At 36.7% G+C, this 15351-nt stretch overlaps 1 protein-coding gene across 1 annotated transcript in view; it reads right to left on the reverse strand.

Moving 5' to 3' along the window:
• Positions 1-2614: 2614 nt before the first annotated feature.
• Positions 2615-15351, reverse strand: part of hck (HCK proto-oncogene, Src family tyrosine kinase) — a 36792-nt gene continuing 24055 nt past the window's right edge. Inside the window, exons 6-13 of the mRNA XM_007250777.4 lie at positions 14983-15086; positions 14080-14229; positions 12327-12479; positions 11891-12073; positions 10349-10425; positions 6014-6167; positions 5692-5823; positions 2615-4928 (exon numbers count right to left, since the gene is read on the reverse strand). Coding sequence (XP_007250839.2) covers positions 4726-4928; positions 5692-5823; positions 6014-6167; positions 10349-10425; positions 11891-12073; positions 12327-12479; positions 14080-14229; positions 14983-15086 — 1156 coding nt within the window. The 3' untranslated portion in view covers positions 2615-4725. The remainder of the gene's footprint in view (positions 4929-5691; positions 5824-6013; positions 6168-10348; positions 10426-11890; positions 12074-12326; positions 12480-14079; positions 14230-14982; positions 15087-15351) is intronic.

The raw sequence follows: 15351 nt of genomic DNA on the forward strand, positions 1-15351 counted from the left end.
AAATTGAATATAAAAATATTATAATATAATTGTACAGTCATCTCAGTGGAATTTCTATTTATATCCATATTTGTTTAATTGCATCTTTTAACTTTGAACTAGAGGTCTGCGCGGGACTGTTTTTTTAAACCCGCTCCCGCCCGCTCCCGCGTCTTTTTGTCCCGCTCCCGCCCGCTCCCGCAAAAAAATCACTTCTTTTAATCCCGCTCCCGCCCGCCACATACACATTCCCGCCGCTCCCGTCCCGCAGTCCTAATATGAATTGAATTAATTACATTTAGTGCTTCAAATTTACATATGTATTTATTAAAACAGCAATTCAGTTCGCAGTCCAAACACATGCCATCAGGTGCATCAAGAATCCTAGAAGTGGATTAGAAGTGGATCTATATTATATAAAATAATAAATGTAAAAATATATAAAATTAAATTCAATTAGTTTAATTAATATTTGTATTATTATTATTAATAATAATAATAATAATAATAATAACAATAATAATAATAACAATAACAATGTTATTGTTATTGTTATTATTATTATTATTATTGTTATTATTATTATTATTATTATTATTATTATTATTATTATTATTATTATTATTATTTTGCACCAGTATAGTAAATGTCGTCCTTTAAATTACACACCCCCCTCCCCCCCCCCCCCCCCCCTCCTCTGCACACGCCTGCTGGAGATGCTGAAAATGTGTGTGTGTGTGTCCATCCTCCGAGAGATTTTTCTTGTGTTTTTTTGTTGCTTGCATGGGAATCATAGCGTGATTATTATAATTTTCTTAACTATTTATCAATTTGCGGGAGCGGGACCACATGTTAATGTGGTCCCGCTCCCGCATGGCCTGTATTGATTAAATTACCGCTCCCGCCAATAACAATTCAGTTTTGTCCCGCGCCGCAACATATTCTGACGGGTCCCGCGGGTCCCGCGGGACTCCCGCGGGAGTGCAGACCTCTACTTTGAACACATATTTTTGTAGCTACTTTTATGTACCTACTAAGGCTGCAAAAAACTAATCGATTACAACTGATTCTTAAAACAGTTGGCAACAGAGACTGGTGAATGCTGGCTAGCTGCTAAAGAGATTAAGCTAGTGTTACTCTCATTAGTCTTCTCTGTTAAGAAAATGCAGTGTAGTTCAAACTAAAACGTGTCTGGTTCCTTTTCTTGTTTACAGTTACCTATGTACAGGCAGCCATATCCTTATACCGGTAACATTTAGCACAGAATCAAATCAAGTTTTGGCAAAGCAATACTGACCACCCATTCATTTATTTGGCATTTTTCTATCCCTTCTTCCACCCATTCATTTTTACCAATGGCCTAAAGTTGAATTTGCCCAACAGTCACAAAACTGCCTTCGCACATTCATGGCAGCTCTCCAAGTTTTAACCCAGTTGTATTGAACCACACTTTTTTCTGTCCCTCAATCTCCCCATTCAGCTGGACACCAATTCTGGGTTTCTTTCAGGAAATGCACTTCTAGTGTTTATGTAGTGAAGTTAGGATGCGGAAAACTTTAACTTGTAGAGTAAAAGGCTGACTGTGCTCATGGCTCAATTAAAAGGACCCATTCAGTGTTTGTTTTTTGGAGAACTGCATTTGAGTGATTTTGCTTCCAACGTCAGTCATTCTCAGTTGATATTCAGATATTTGGCGTGGTGAGTGGTTTCAACTTATATTCTCTGAAATGTATTGCAAACATTAAGCATCCAACAAGGTTTCACAACGTGATCTAAAGTGACTTCACAGGGCAATCAAATACCTCATGATTGCATTGTCTCTTGATGAAAGAGTACTGCTGTGATGAAACAAGATAGCAAATATCGCTTACTAGCCATTGTTCTCAGAGAACTTTGTTCTGCACCATTTGTCTCAATTTTACAGTTTAACAGTATATTGCCAAGTAAATGTAGCCCAGTTGGATAAATTTGGTCTCTCCCAACAAAATGCTCAGTTCACAGGAATAAAAGCCAAAAAACCCTTCTTTTGTCTCCTCCAGTAGGTAAAGGAGGAAAAAGCAGTAACTTTTGAGGTTTCTGGACACAGCCCTGCACTCCATTACTCTGAACCTCTGACACTCACACTAACCCAGTCTGTCTCCCCTGATTACCAAGTGCATTCACCTGTTTCACTCCCTTCCAGACACCTATTCACTATATGACTGAAATCAGATTATTTTAGAATTCTTTGTCGCTGACATTTATATAGAGATATGTCAAGAACACTTCTAAATTTGCTAGTATATGTGTAACAGATTCCTGTTTGTTTGCTCCAGAGAGTCCTATTTTATTGGCAATACTTTTCTACAGTAAATAGGCAAGAACCAAGACTAATGCCAAGTGTAGGCTAAATGGGTATGGAGCATTGAACTGTGGAGAAGTGGAACTGTGTTCTCTGGAACAACAGTGCTCCATCCAATATTTTTGGATGAGTTAAGGAGTTGGAGATGATGAGATAAGATGGTGATAATCTAATATCATGACCTCACTAACACTACTGTCCACTAACACCAAATACCATCAAATCCTCACAGTAATGCTCCAAGGAGACAGAGAGCAGTGACAGTTCCTCTGCTTCAGTGATTATTTGTTTCATTTAGTCTTTGTGAAGCACTTTATTTTACGGCTCAAGCATGATACAAATGAGATGGACAATTAACAAAAAAATAACAAAGAAAGACAAAAACAAATGTTATTAACATATTCAGTACAACCAACAAACATGAGATTCTCAGGCAGTACATCAGTTTCTAAAATAAATAAAACCGATTTTGTAAAATGTCACACATTTCCTTTTTATTGCACAGGAGTTCAACCAGAAATGTACCAAATGCAGAAAACATCAGAAAATATTCGAAATATTCACATACTGATATTCAGCGAAGTTAAAAGAGAAAGTTTCTACTGTATAAATGTGAATTAAAAGCACTACACTTTAGCCTTAAATATTTTGAACATACAGTAATTAGAAGCCACAGAAATCACATTTTAACGATGCAAAGGTATTTCCACAGATATCTTTATTGACCAGAAGAGGGCGGGGCACACTCGATGCAAAGTAAAATATAACCTGGATGCTTTTTTATTCAGTGAAATAGAAACAAAAAAGCAAAACATGATTCTGGTCATGTTGACATATTTCCAGTGGCAAAAATCACTTAGTTTTTACTGCAAACAGATAGATGTTTCTCAAGATTTACACTCAAGCCTTTTTAATGTACCATAAAATGTACCTTCTCATCAAGATTCTTTTATCTATTTCGTAACAATATTTCACTAGAATGATTTTATTCTCAATTTTGTGGCTGTAATATTAAAATAGAACTATTTAAAATAATATGACTGACACTCTATGCAACTACACAGGCTAAACTGACACTGACATGACAAAATACCAAACCTGTATAAATTGAGAGGGATTATTTAGTCAGTGTGGTTGAACACTGGCCAGCATGTTCACATCAAGACGTCATGTACACTGTGAGTGGTAATGATTGTGACTGGCGGTGTGTGAAAATATTACAAGCAACTATGGTGCAAATCACATCCACATTCAGCACAGTAGCCCCCACATATCCCACAGGTCAGTGCAGCCTTTATTTAGCTTTCATGGGATATTGGCAAAAGTCATGGGACACAATTTTTAAAAAGTTCATATTCTCCCTACACAGATTCATTTTTTTAGATGTGGTACAGATGTAACGTTCACTGAATTCATTTCAGTTTTATCATGTTACTCTTTAGATATATTTATGTATATATTTTGATTTGTTTAAAGATGTGTTTTAAATGTAAAGCTTTCATTACAAAACTTTTTATTAAGTATTTCCTTCATCTGTTACAATAAACTATGTGTTTAAGCAGTAACATTTGTACTTGCAGTGTTTTAGATTTATTATTCACAGTTGGTGCTAATCCAACAAACAGCTGATGCTGAAAACAAAGGTCACTTTTCATAAGAAACAGAACAATAATGTATAAATTATTTATCTATATTTATATATATATATATATATATATATATATATATATATATATATATATATATATATATATATATATATATATATCTAAATATATTTTTCTCAAATAAAATTATTCAGCAAAAAACGAAATATGTTGTGTTCCACCCTCCTCTACTAAAAAACTATAAAAGATTTGAAAAAATGCTTTATCAGAAATATTATGCTGACTTTTAACCTAATATAGGTTGAAGTTTTAGTACTTTTTTACCATATTAACAATCCAAATTGTAATTCATAATATTCACAGTATTGAAGAATGCTACTAGGCTTTTTATATTCAACTGTTAAAGCAGACAAAGAAATGTTAAACCTTTAGAATCAAAGAACAAATAAAACAAGCTAAGAGTTAAAAACGCTCTACAAACTCTGTTATAACTTTATACAATTCTGTGCAATCAAATGCAACACTGAATATAAGGCAAAAGGCTTTGCATGATCAAATTAATATTCTATCCTTGATTGACTGATTGATTGATTGATTGATTGATTGATTGATTGATTGATTGTCATGTTTTCGTTTCACTGTTGTGGACAGGATGTTGTTTAGACTGTTGCATGGATCTGAATGCACATGGTGTGCTTTGTGTGTGAGACTAGCCTGAGGAGTTACAGTACATGTTTAAAGACATACATGCATGTGTGTGTGTGTGTAGGGGCTGGTGGTGGTGGTGGGAGGGGTGTCTCAGGGCTGTTGTTGGTACTGGCTCTCTGTGGCCGTGTAGAAGTCCTCCAGCACACTCTGAAGGTACTCGAAGGTGGGTCTGTCCTCTGGCTTGTTCTTCCAGCATTCCAGCATGATGTCGTACAGCTCCTGGGGGCAGGAGTCCAAACGCTGCATCCTATAACCCCTCTCCAGAGAGCGGATCACCTCCGGGTTTGTCATCCCTGTACAATAAGTGATACATTTGTTTAATATTAATATAGAAATCAAACATATAATAAATGAATAAACTAACAAACAAAAAATACATTTAATAAATAAGTGTTTATAATCTGTACATTTTGCCCATAATATGCAACTGGCAGAATTACTGTTATATCAATGTATAATAACTATAAAATAAATATTATGGTGGACACTGTATTTACAGTGGCTTGCAAAAATATTAATACCTATTGATTTTTTCACATTTCTCACCACAAACTCAAATGTATTTTATTGAGATTGTAAGGGATAGACCAACACAAAGTAGCATATAATTGTGAAGTGGAACAAAATGTTTTTTTTTTATTTCAATAAAATAAAAATCTGAAAAGTGTGATGTGCAAAAGACTCCTTTCTCCCATATCAATACCAACTCAAATACATTTAAGTTTGTGGCTGTAAAGTGACAAAATGTCAAAAATGTTTATATATATATATATATATTTATTTACTTACATACACTATTTTTTTTTACTTTTTTATTTTAAATATGAATTTTCCATGTTGGGGAAAACTTTGTGTGGCATTATTCTTTAACACATCACATTATTACTTTTTTCCAGGTTTTCAAATGTAAAAACATCATAATTAAAATAGTCTTAGTCCTGTGATGGCAAAAAAATGGTCATTTTTTTATATTCTAATATCTAGAAAGGGTCAAACCACCACCACCAAAACGCAAAAGTTTTAGTGTTGTGTTTGTGTCCACTGGGCAGAGCTGACCTGGGTATGGGGTCCGGCCATAGCTGATGATCTCGGTGAGCAGAATACCAAAAGACCACACGTCTGACTTGATGGTGAAGGAGCCGTAGTTGATGGCCTCTGGTGCGGTCCACTTAATGGGGAACTTTGCACCTAACATAGAAAACACAGAAATTAGCATTTGAAGACAGCAATTGTAATATACTGCCCCCTTTTGGCAAAGGACTGTCAATTCCATAATCATGTCCAATCAAGCTAACTGAGACTTAGTTTCAAATTATGATGACTTTTTAAGTTATATATCAAGGGAATTGTTTTATTTACAAGCTGTGGAATAGCTCACCTTCTCTGGCTGTATATTCGTTGTCCTCTATAATACGGGCCAGGCCAAAATCTGCAATCTTGCACACCAGACTCTTGTTGACCAGGATATTAGCAGCCCGCAGGTCTCTGTGGATGTAGTTCCTTTGCTCGATGTAGGCCATGCCCTCAGCTATCTAGAGAGACAACAGAAACAAAAAGACAACATCTTAAAAAAAATGTTTTTATTTCTAAGCCCAAAATGTTCATACACTCAATCCACTAGTAAAGGCAATTTCTGAAGAGGAAATGTTTTAATACTCAAGCATTCAAATAAAATAAAATAAAATTTATTTATATAGATTTCACAGCTGATGTTGCCGCAAAACAACTTTACAGAAATGTGGTAGCAGCACAGAGAACCAGAAAAAAAAACATTGAACATAAAACACAGAATCCCCAGTGAGCGACATATATGCTCATTGAAAATGAATGCATTTTAATACAATGCAAATATATTAACCCTCTCATGCATGAATTATAATAAACTCAGTCAGGATTTTTTTTCTAAGTGTTTTTATACATCCTTAGGGATGTAAAACAAGGTTTGAAAAAAATATATATTCTATCTTTATTCGATAAAGAAATATTTATCTGTCCACTCAAGTGTACTTCATGCATTTTTTGTTGTAAAAAAAACACAAATGTAATTCAGTTATACAGTTGTAATATGGTATTCTGTTGGAATAGTGGAACTGAGGAGGATATTGTGACACAAGAAAATGTCTCTGAACCGTAGAATAGAGGTCTGCACTCCCGCGGGAGTCCCGCGGGACCCGCGGGACCCGTCAGAATATGTTGCGGCGCGGGACAAAACTGAATTGTTATTGGCGGGAGCGGTAATTTAATCAATACAGGCCATGCGGGAGCGGGACCACATTAACATGTGGTCCCGCTCCCGCAAATTGATAAATAGTTAAGAAAATTATAATAATCACGCTATGATTCCCATGCAAGCAACAAAAAAACACAAGAAAAATCTCTCGGAGGATGGACACACACACACACATTTTCAGCATCTCCAGCAGGCGTGTGCAGAGGAGGGGGGGGGGGGGGGGGAGGGGGGTGTGTAATTTAAAGGACGACATTTACTATACTGGTGCAAAATAATAATAATAATAATAATAATAATAATAATAATAATAATAATAACAATAATAATAATAATAATAACAATAACAATAACATTGTTATTGTTATTATTATTATTGTTATTATTATTATTATTATTATTATTAATAATAATAATACAAATATTAATTAAACTAATTGAATTTAATTTTATATATTTTTACATTTATTATTTTATATAATATAGATCCACTTCTAATCCACTTCTAGGATTCTTGATGCACCTGATGGCATGTGTTTGGACTGCGAACTGAATTGCTGTTTTAATAAATACATATGTAAATTTGAAGCACTAAATGTAATTAATTCAATTCATATTAGGACTGCGGGACGGGAGCGGCGGGAATGTGTATGTGGCGGGCGGGAGCGGGATTAAAAGAAGTGATTTTTTTGCGGGAGCGGGCGGGAGCGGGACAAAAAGACGCGGGAGCGGGCGGGAGCGGGTTTAAAAAAACAGTCCCGCGCAGACCTCTACCGTAGAACCTTATAGAATCTTGATTGTGACTGGTATTATCATACTGTATTCTTGTCAAGTCTCTGAACTGTTAAGTGAGCATATTCTCTTATAGTATTTTATAGCATGTATCATATTTCCTGTCAAATCATGCTTGTTGCTAATTTCTGAAACTATTTTCTATGATGGTTGCCAAAGCATACAGGGCACAAAGCTACAAGACACTGCAAGCAGATGTACTTGGTTCTTCGTGTGCTGGCATTTTATACTTTCTTGAGCTGGGGCCAGTGGTTTCCAGGGGCATACTGGATATTGGGGTGCCCTTAGTTTCAACAGCCTCATCTCCTTCATCTCCGTTCCTCAGCCTCAACTCCCTCAGTAACATTTCCAGACTCACCTTCACTATCACTGCTTGACCCTACTTCTCTGCTTGCAACTGTCTGTACTGGCAGACATTCCTCAATTAAAGAAGTTGATTTACAGCCAAAACATTAAACAATATGAATTATTTTAAAAACAACACTGGAAGTAATTGACATTGCATAAAAGTTGAAAAATAGCTAATGATGCATGATGTACAATTAAGTGGACAGATGATTAATCTACAATTCCCTCAAATATAAAATCAAAATTTCGAAAATCTTTACATAATATGTCACCTTAGATGTTACTTGATGTAATTATATATTTTTTTACCTGCAGTGATATAATTTTATAAAAGGTAGAAACAAAAATAGCCAAGGTGTTTGGTGGTTTTCCCTGTCTGCCGGCCATCTTGATTTCATTGACTTCTTTTTCCCATTACAATGACCAACCAATGGGATTTTTTTGTATAGGATGATGCAATAGCTTCCACTACAGTGGACTATATGCAGCAGTGCCCAAAATTGCAAGCATATTTAAAGAAAAAAATGTTTTAAACAGCTGTACACTGTAGTGACCTCTATGCATGAAAGGGTTAAGGAGGCTTAGTTGTGACATTTTGAGGTCTTGAGTTCTCTCGAATGATCATCATACTAGGCTACATACATCTGCTATGTTCTTTCTGGAGTATGATGTGACGTGTGCAGGTGGATCAGATGTAAAAATGGATCACAAATAAACCAATAGGGTGTCGGAATGGTGTATGTTTATACTTCTCATCCAAACACAATCAAAGTCACTCTATCCGGGTGAAGCAATTTATCTTATATGAATTTTATTAATTTTTAATTTTTAATAATTTTATTTCAAATTTTTCCTATTTTCTCCCCAATTTACACAGCCAATTACCCAACCCATTCATTAGGACTCCCCCATTACTAGTGATGCCCCAACACATCAGGAGGGTGAAGACTAGCACATGCCTCCTCCGACACATGTGAAGTCAGCCAGCGCTTCTTTTCGAGCTGCTGCTGATGCAGAATTGCCGAACGGCCAGCACGCACAGAGGAAAGCGCAGCGGCTCGATACCAATACATCAGTTCACAGACGCCCTGTGTTGCGGACATCACCCTAGGAGTGATGTGGGGAGAGAGCGCCATCTACCCACAAGGAGGGAGCAGGGACAATTTTGCTCCCTCTGAGCGCCGGCAGCTTGATGGCAAAGCTGCATGAGCGGGGGTTCGAACCTGCGACCTCCCGCTCATAGTGGCAGCACTTTAGATCTCTGGACGACTGGATTTTTTTTATTATAAAGCCGGAATTAAATAGGAGTAACGATTAGGAAGCACATTTATTGTGTGAAAATGTAAGAAGTAGAGGTATAAAGTTGTCTGACAAATAATTACTCAAGTAAAGTATAGATAAGCAAAATTTCTACTAGATAATGAAGTATTTGTACTTGATTATTTGACATATCTGGGAATCTGTGCCTGTGAGTTATATGCCCTAGCTATTTGGATTTTACCATTTCCTCTTTCCAGAATTTACTAACTCAAAAACAAACTGGTCTCATAATAAAGATAACCACAAATTATAGGAGGATTTCAAAAGCACTGGATGAGGAAAGCAAAAACATGGAAATGATCTGATGCAGGGCTAAAAGATATGACAATAAAAAATAATGTTGTTATATTCCAATATGTATGTTATACTTTAATATATACCACAGGGGGGCGCCATAGCTACATTAATTGAAGACTAATGTAACGTAATACATGCCAAATTAACATTTTGTTCCTCTAATTTCTTACTGAATTGTGTTGCCTATTAGCATTTTAACCGTAAATTCTCATGCACAGATAAAATAGGTTTTCTTATTTGCTGTGATTAATAATTATCTATAAATCAAGTAGTGTTCCAAGTTTAATTCTGCAAAGGCACAGAATCCCTTACTCCCCTTGTTTGTTTTGAGACATTAATTCCTGTTACAGAACTCCTCAATGCCTCATTTAGAATAAAACAAAAGCATTATTAACACTCAGTAAAACAGACTGCTTGAAAATCTAATTGACTGTTGTATTTATGCTTCTAAAAATTGAATATACCTATTAGTATATTGGCTTAATAAAGATTTATTCATTTTAAAATAACTTCTGTCTGTACAAGCCCCACACACACAAATCCAGTGCACACACATACATACATACACACACACACAGGTGCCTGCTGATTAGCAGATTTGAATATTGAAATTCAGGCACTAACGGGACAAACCTGCTTTGTACATCAAAGGCAAATGTGCAGCCGGCACACACTGCTGCATCCCTGTGAAAACAGATGAGGAACTGCAGAACGCAACGACTCACATACCTGTGCAGAGAAATCTATCAGTTTGGGCAGCTGGACACGATTCCCTTCATCGGTCTTGATGAAGTCCAGTAAACTACCTGTAAAACCACACACACATTCACACACTTATTAATCATATATGTATGGAGTCTTGTTTCCTGCTCAAGCTCAATGAATTCAGTTTGGGACACCTGAGATTAAAGGAGGCCAATATTAAATCCAATTTAAAGCAAGGCAGGTTTAATTCAAGATTATGTTCAAAACACAAAAGCAAAGGAAGAGAAATCTGAAGAGAGTCAGATTAGTTGATTGAGTCTAAAAAAGAAGTCTGAATTAAGATTGAATCCAAATAAGAAGAAAGTCTAAGTCAAGATTGAGTACAAATGAGAGCAAACTGTGTCAAGATTGACTCCAAAAGAGAGTGAACTGATTTAAGATTGAGTCCTAATAAGAAGTCTGACTTAAGATTGAGTCCAAATGAGAGCAAACTAAGTCAAGATTGACTCCAAAAGATAGTGAACTGATTTAAGATTGAGTCCTAATAGGAAGTCTGACTCAAGATTGACTCCAAAAGAAGTCAAGAAGTCCAAACAAAAAGGAGTGTGAGTCAAGGCTGAGTCTTAATAAGGAGAAGTCTCAATAAAGACTTGAGTCCAAATATAAAGAAGTCCAAATGTGAGCAAACTGGGTCAAGATTGACTCCAAAAGAGAGTGAACTGTTTTAAGATTGAGTTCTAAAAAGAAGTCTGACTCAAGATTGACTCCAAAAGAGAGTGAACTGATTTAAGATTGAGTCCAAATAAGAAGTCTGACTTAAGACTGAATCCAAATGAGTGTGAACTGAGTCAAGATTGAGTCCAAAAATGAGGAAAAAAACTGAGTTAAGAACGAGTCCAAATAAGAAGTTTCAGTCAAGATTGAGTCCAAATTAGCGTGAACTAAGTTAAGAATGAATCTTATAAAGAAGTCTGACTCAAGATTGAGTCCAAATGTGAGCAAACTGAGTCAAGATTGAGTCCAAAAGAGAGTGAATTGATTTAGGATTGAGTCCTACAAAAAAATCTGACTCAAGACTGAATCCAAATGAGTGTGAACTGAGTCAAGATTGAGTCCAAATGAGTGTGAATTGAGTCAAGATTGAGTCCAAATAAGAAAGAAAAACTGAGTTAAGAATGAGTCCAAATTAGCGTGAACTGAGTTAAGATTGAATCCAAAAAAGAAGTCTGACTTAAAGTTGAGTCCAAATGAGAGCAAACTGAGTCAAGTTTCAGTGTAAATAATAGTGACAGAGTCAAGATTGAGTCCAAATAAGAAGGAGTCAAGACGGAGTCCAAATGTAAGCAAACTGAGTCAAGAAATCGGAAATCGTTGACTCAATACCGGAAATTGTATTGCATCAACTAAAATGAAAAATATATATTCTGGTATATTTTTGGCCATATCATCCAGCCCTACATACATGTTCAGTGTTCTGAAATTATATTTTAATAAGCTTATCTTAATTTCATATATCATGAAAAATATATCATTTTAATGAGCACCTCAAGTTTGCAATACACACACCTTTCTCCATGAACTCTGTGATGATGTAGATGGGCTCCTCTTTGGTGACTACAGCATTGAGGCGGACCAGCTTGTCGTGCTGCAGAGACTTCATGAGGTTGGCCTCCATGAGGAAAGCTTCCACAGACATAGTGCCTGGCTTCATTGTCTTCACTGCGACCTTGGTGTGCTTGTTGTATGTGGCTGAAAACAAGATACCACACTGAGGTTAGTTTCTTCAATCGCATCTCCCTTCAACTGGCTTAGTGATCTGTAGTGCAAATGATGGCTGCATAATATGGACCACAAATTAGTGTTGGATCAAAAATGTGATGTGGCTTAAGATCAGAATTACTTTAACCATAACAGTTAACTTTTCTTGAGTTACTTAAATAGACTTCATTTTCATAATCTTTAGAAGACTCAAATTAATAGCAAATCTGGCATTTAGACTTACCCATCCAAACCTCCCCAAACTGGCCGGCCCCTAGCCGTTTATCCAGCTTGAGGGACTCTCGTGGGATCTCCCAGGCGTCCTTCTCCCATGGTTTCTGTGGTTTAGCGCTCACACAGGGATTTGTAAGGGCCTGACACAGTCCATCTCCCTGCTCTGTGGATACAAGCGCAGAAATAAATTTCAATACTTCTGTTTGTTATCTCTGTCTCTGTCTGTTTAGCAGGAAGTTTAGCCTCTTAGCACATTTTTTTCATGTTCGCAGCACACTGTTTGTGTGCTGCTGTCTATACCTGGCAACCCTGAGTGTGGAAATGGGACTAGGGGAATGGCAAAGGCCAAAACCCAAAGAGATTTCCATGATGTACCACACATGCACAAAATTAAAGTAAGTAAAAAATAACTAAGATCAAACCACTGGTACGCTTATTTATATGTGAGGCTGGGGCAATGAGGAGACATGGAGCCGGACACAAATGCAAGTGACTGATGTAAAAACGCACAATCACAGACGGACACGGACAAGGACAGAAAATTTGAACCACCTGGGGCCTAACAAGGGGGCAGAGCTACAAAGGAACAGGTGAGCAACAGAGGTGGAGAAAAGGGATAAACACAGGGCAGGAGAAGAGGAAGGTAAATAAACACAGGGACAGACTAAAGCAGGGGTGTCCAAAGTGCGGCCCGTTTCCTTTTTTGGAGCGGTATTTTAGGAAAAGTATGAAAGTTGGCCCGGTGTTAAGCAAGTTTTTATAATGTGAGATTCAACACTAGGTGTCAGAAACGGGCCAAAGAGTCTAAAAGCGGCGAGACTGAAGTATTAGCGCAGAAAAACGGGCCAAAGAGTCTATAAGCGGAGAGAGTGCTCAGTTGTAGCGCAGAAAACGGGCCAAAGAGTCTAAAAGCGGCGAGAGTGAAGTTGTAGAGCAGAAAAACTGGGCCAAAGAGTCTAAAATGCGGCGAGAGTGAATATGTAGTGCAGAAAAACGGACCAAAGAGTCTAAAAGTGGAGAGAGTGCTCAGTGGTAGAACAGAAAAACGGGCCAAAGAGTCTAAAAGCGGCGAGAGTGTTCAGTTGTAGCGCAGAAAAACAGGCCAAAGAGTCTAAAAGTTGATGTAATTAAAGAGTGAACCTCATGAAATGAAACATCAATTTGATAAATCTTAGTTTACACAACACTGTCAATAATAGATAAAGATAGTAAGTCAAGTAAAATGGTGTGTAAATGAAAGAAATCAGGAAAATGTATTATTTAAAGTGGTATATTTCATTATTTGTTTTATTACAGGTCTGTGGCCCGTGACTTCAAATATATTTCTCCTTCTGGCGCCCAACAAATAAAGTTTGGACTCCCCTGGACTAGAGGGAACCAAAACAAGACGAGAACGTGACATTATGATCTATGTCAAAAATATTATGCATGCTCATTAGCAATCAAATATATTACACATATATACATTTTTAATGAGAAAATTGGTTATCAATACCATAGAATACCAATACAGAAGATGCATCCCCCAGCACTGTACACACTGTGTGACTTATCAGACAGATTGGATTTTTATTTAAAGGAACCAAAGGACCTTTGTGCTGCAAAGCTGACATTAAGGTGTTAGATCTTGGGTTTAGAGACAGGCTGTATTTAGCTACAGTAGCACACACATCAGTTCTAAAGGAAACATGCATTGATATACAGTGACACCACAAGTGTATGTATATATGCATGTATATATGTGTGTTCTGATAGGTTCTTACTCTTGTAATGGGTGATGAGCTCCTGCAGGGTGCTGAATGTGATTCTAGGTGAAATGTAAAAGCCGCCGTTGTCCAGAGTGCGGATTTTGTAATGCTTGACCGTCTCGCCTGATTGGTGGTCGCTGTCCCTGACAGACAGAGAGTAGCTTCCTGTGGGTTGGAAGTTGGATAGGATGTTATTTCACTTCTGACCAACCAACTATATAAGTGTTTGCTTATTTCTGTCTTAGTGGTCTGACTAAACCAACTTTTAAATTAGATATGGTGTTGATGTAGACCTCTAAAGGGTAGAGTCAATACAAAACCTCTACAGTGAAATACACAGGATATTAGAGACATTTACAAATATTAGCATGTACAGCTCTGGAAAAGAGTTTCTTTGATTTTACCAAATTAAAAACCTCTGGAAAAGAATCAAGAGAAAGATGGATGATTACAAGGCATCAAACCAAGCTGAACTGCTTGTTTTTTTGCACTAGGAGTGGCATAAAGTTATCCAAAAGCAGTGCGTATGACTGGTGGAGTAGAACAGGGTTATTCCACCAAATATTCATTTCTGAGCTCTTAAAACTTTCTGAATATGAACTTGTTTTCTTTGCATTATTTGAGGTCTAAAAGCTCTGCATATTTTTTGTTATTTCTCTTTTTCTGCAAATAAATGTTCTTGGGAGAATTTGGGAGAAATGCTGTCCGTAGTTTATAGAATAAAACAACAATGTTGATATGTTTACTATAAATAGCAAAATCAGATAAACTGATTCAGAAACTGGTCTTTATTTTTTCCAGAGCTGCATATCTGAGCAGATAATATATCCTTGCATTAAAGAATGTTTATCTAATAATCGCATTGGCTCAAAAACAGGGTTGCCAATATACAGTACATTGTTAACATTTTTAACTTACCCTTGGTGGTCTCACTGTCTCTAATCATGAAGGAACCGGATTTGTTTCCAGGGGCCAGTAGCTGTCTTTCTGCATCTTTTCTGCTCACTCCTTTGAAGAACCAACTGAGAGAGAGGAGAGAACTGACTGCTCATACAGGATCTATGGCATAATCTTTGACTATTCATCATATTTATAAGACTTAAGACTGCACATCCATTATATTTCATCCCAGCTTAATCCCTTTTTATCGTCATCAAACATGCCCACTATACCATCTGGCTTCTTGATAGCTCCCATGAGTTTATCAGTCACTACCTGTGTTAGTTATTTTTATTTTTTTTATTTAAATTTCTGCATATTACTTGGCAACAAGTAAAACAAGTGCGT

This window comes from Astyanax mexicanus, chromosome 13, assembly GCF_023375975.1.
Source record: "Astyanax mexicanus isolate ESR-SI-001 chromosome 13, AstMex3_surface, whole genome shotgun sequence".
Lineage (NCBI taxonomy): Eukaryota > Metazoa > Chordata > Actinopteri > Characiformes > Acestrorhamphidae > Astyanax > Astyanax mexicanus.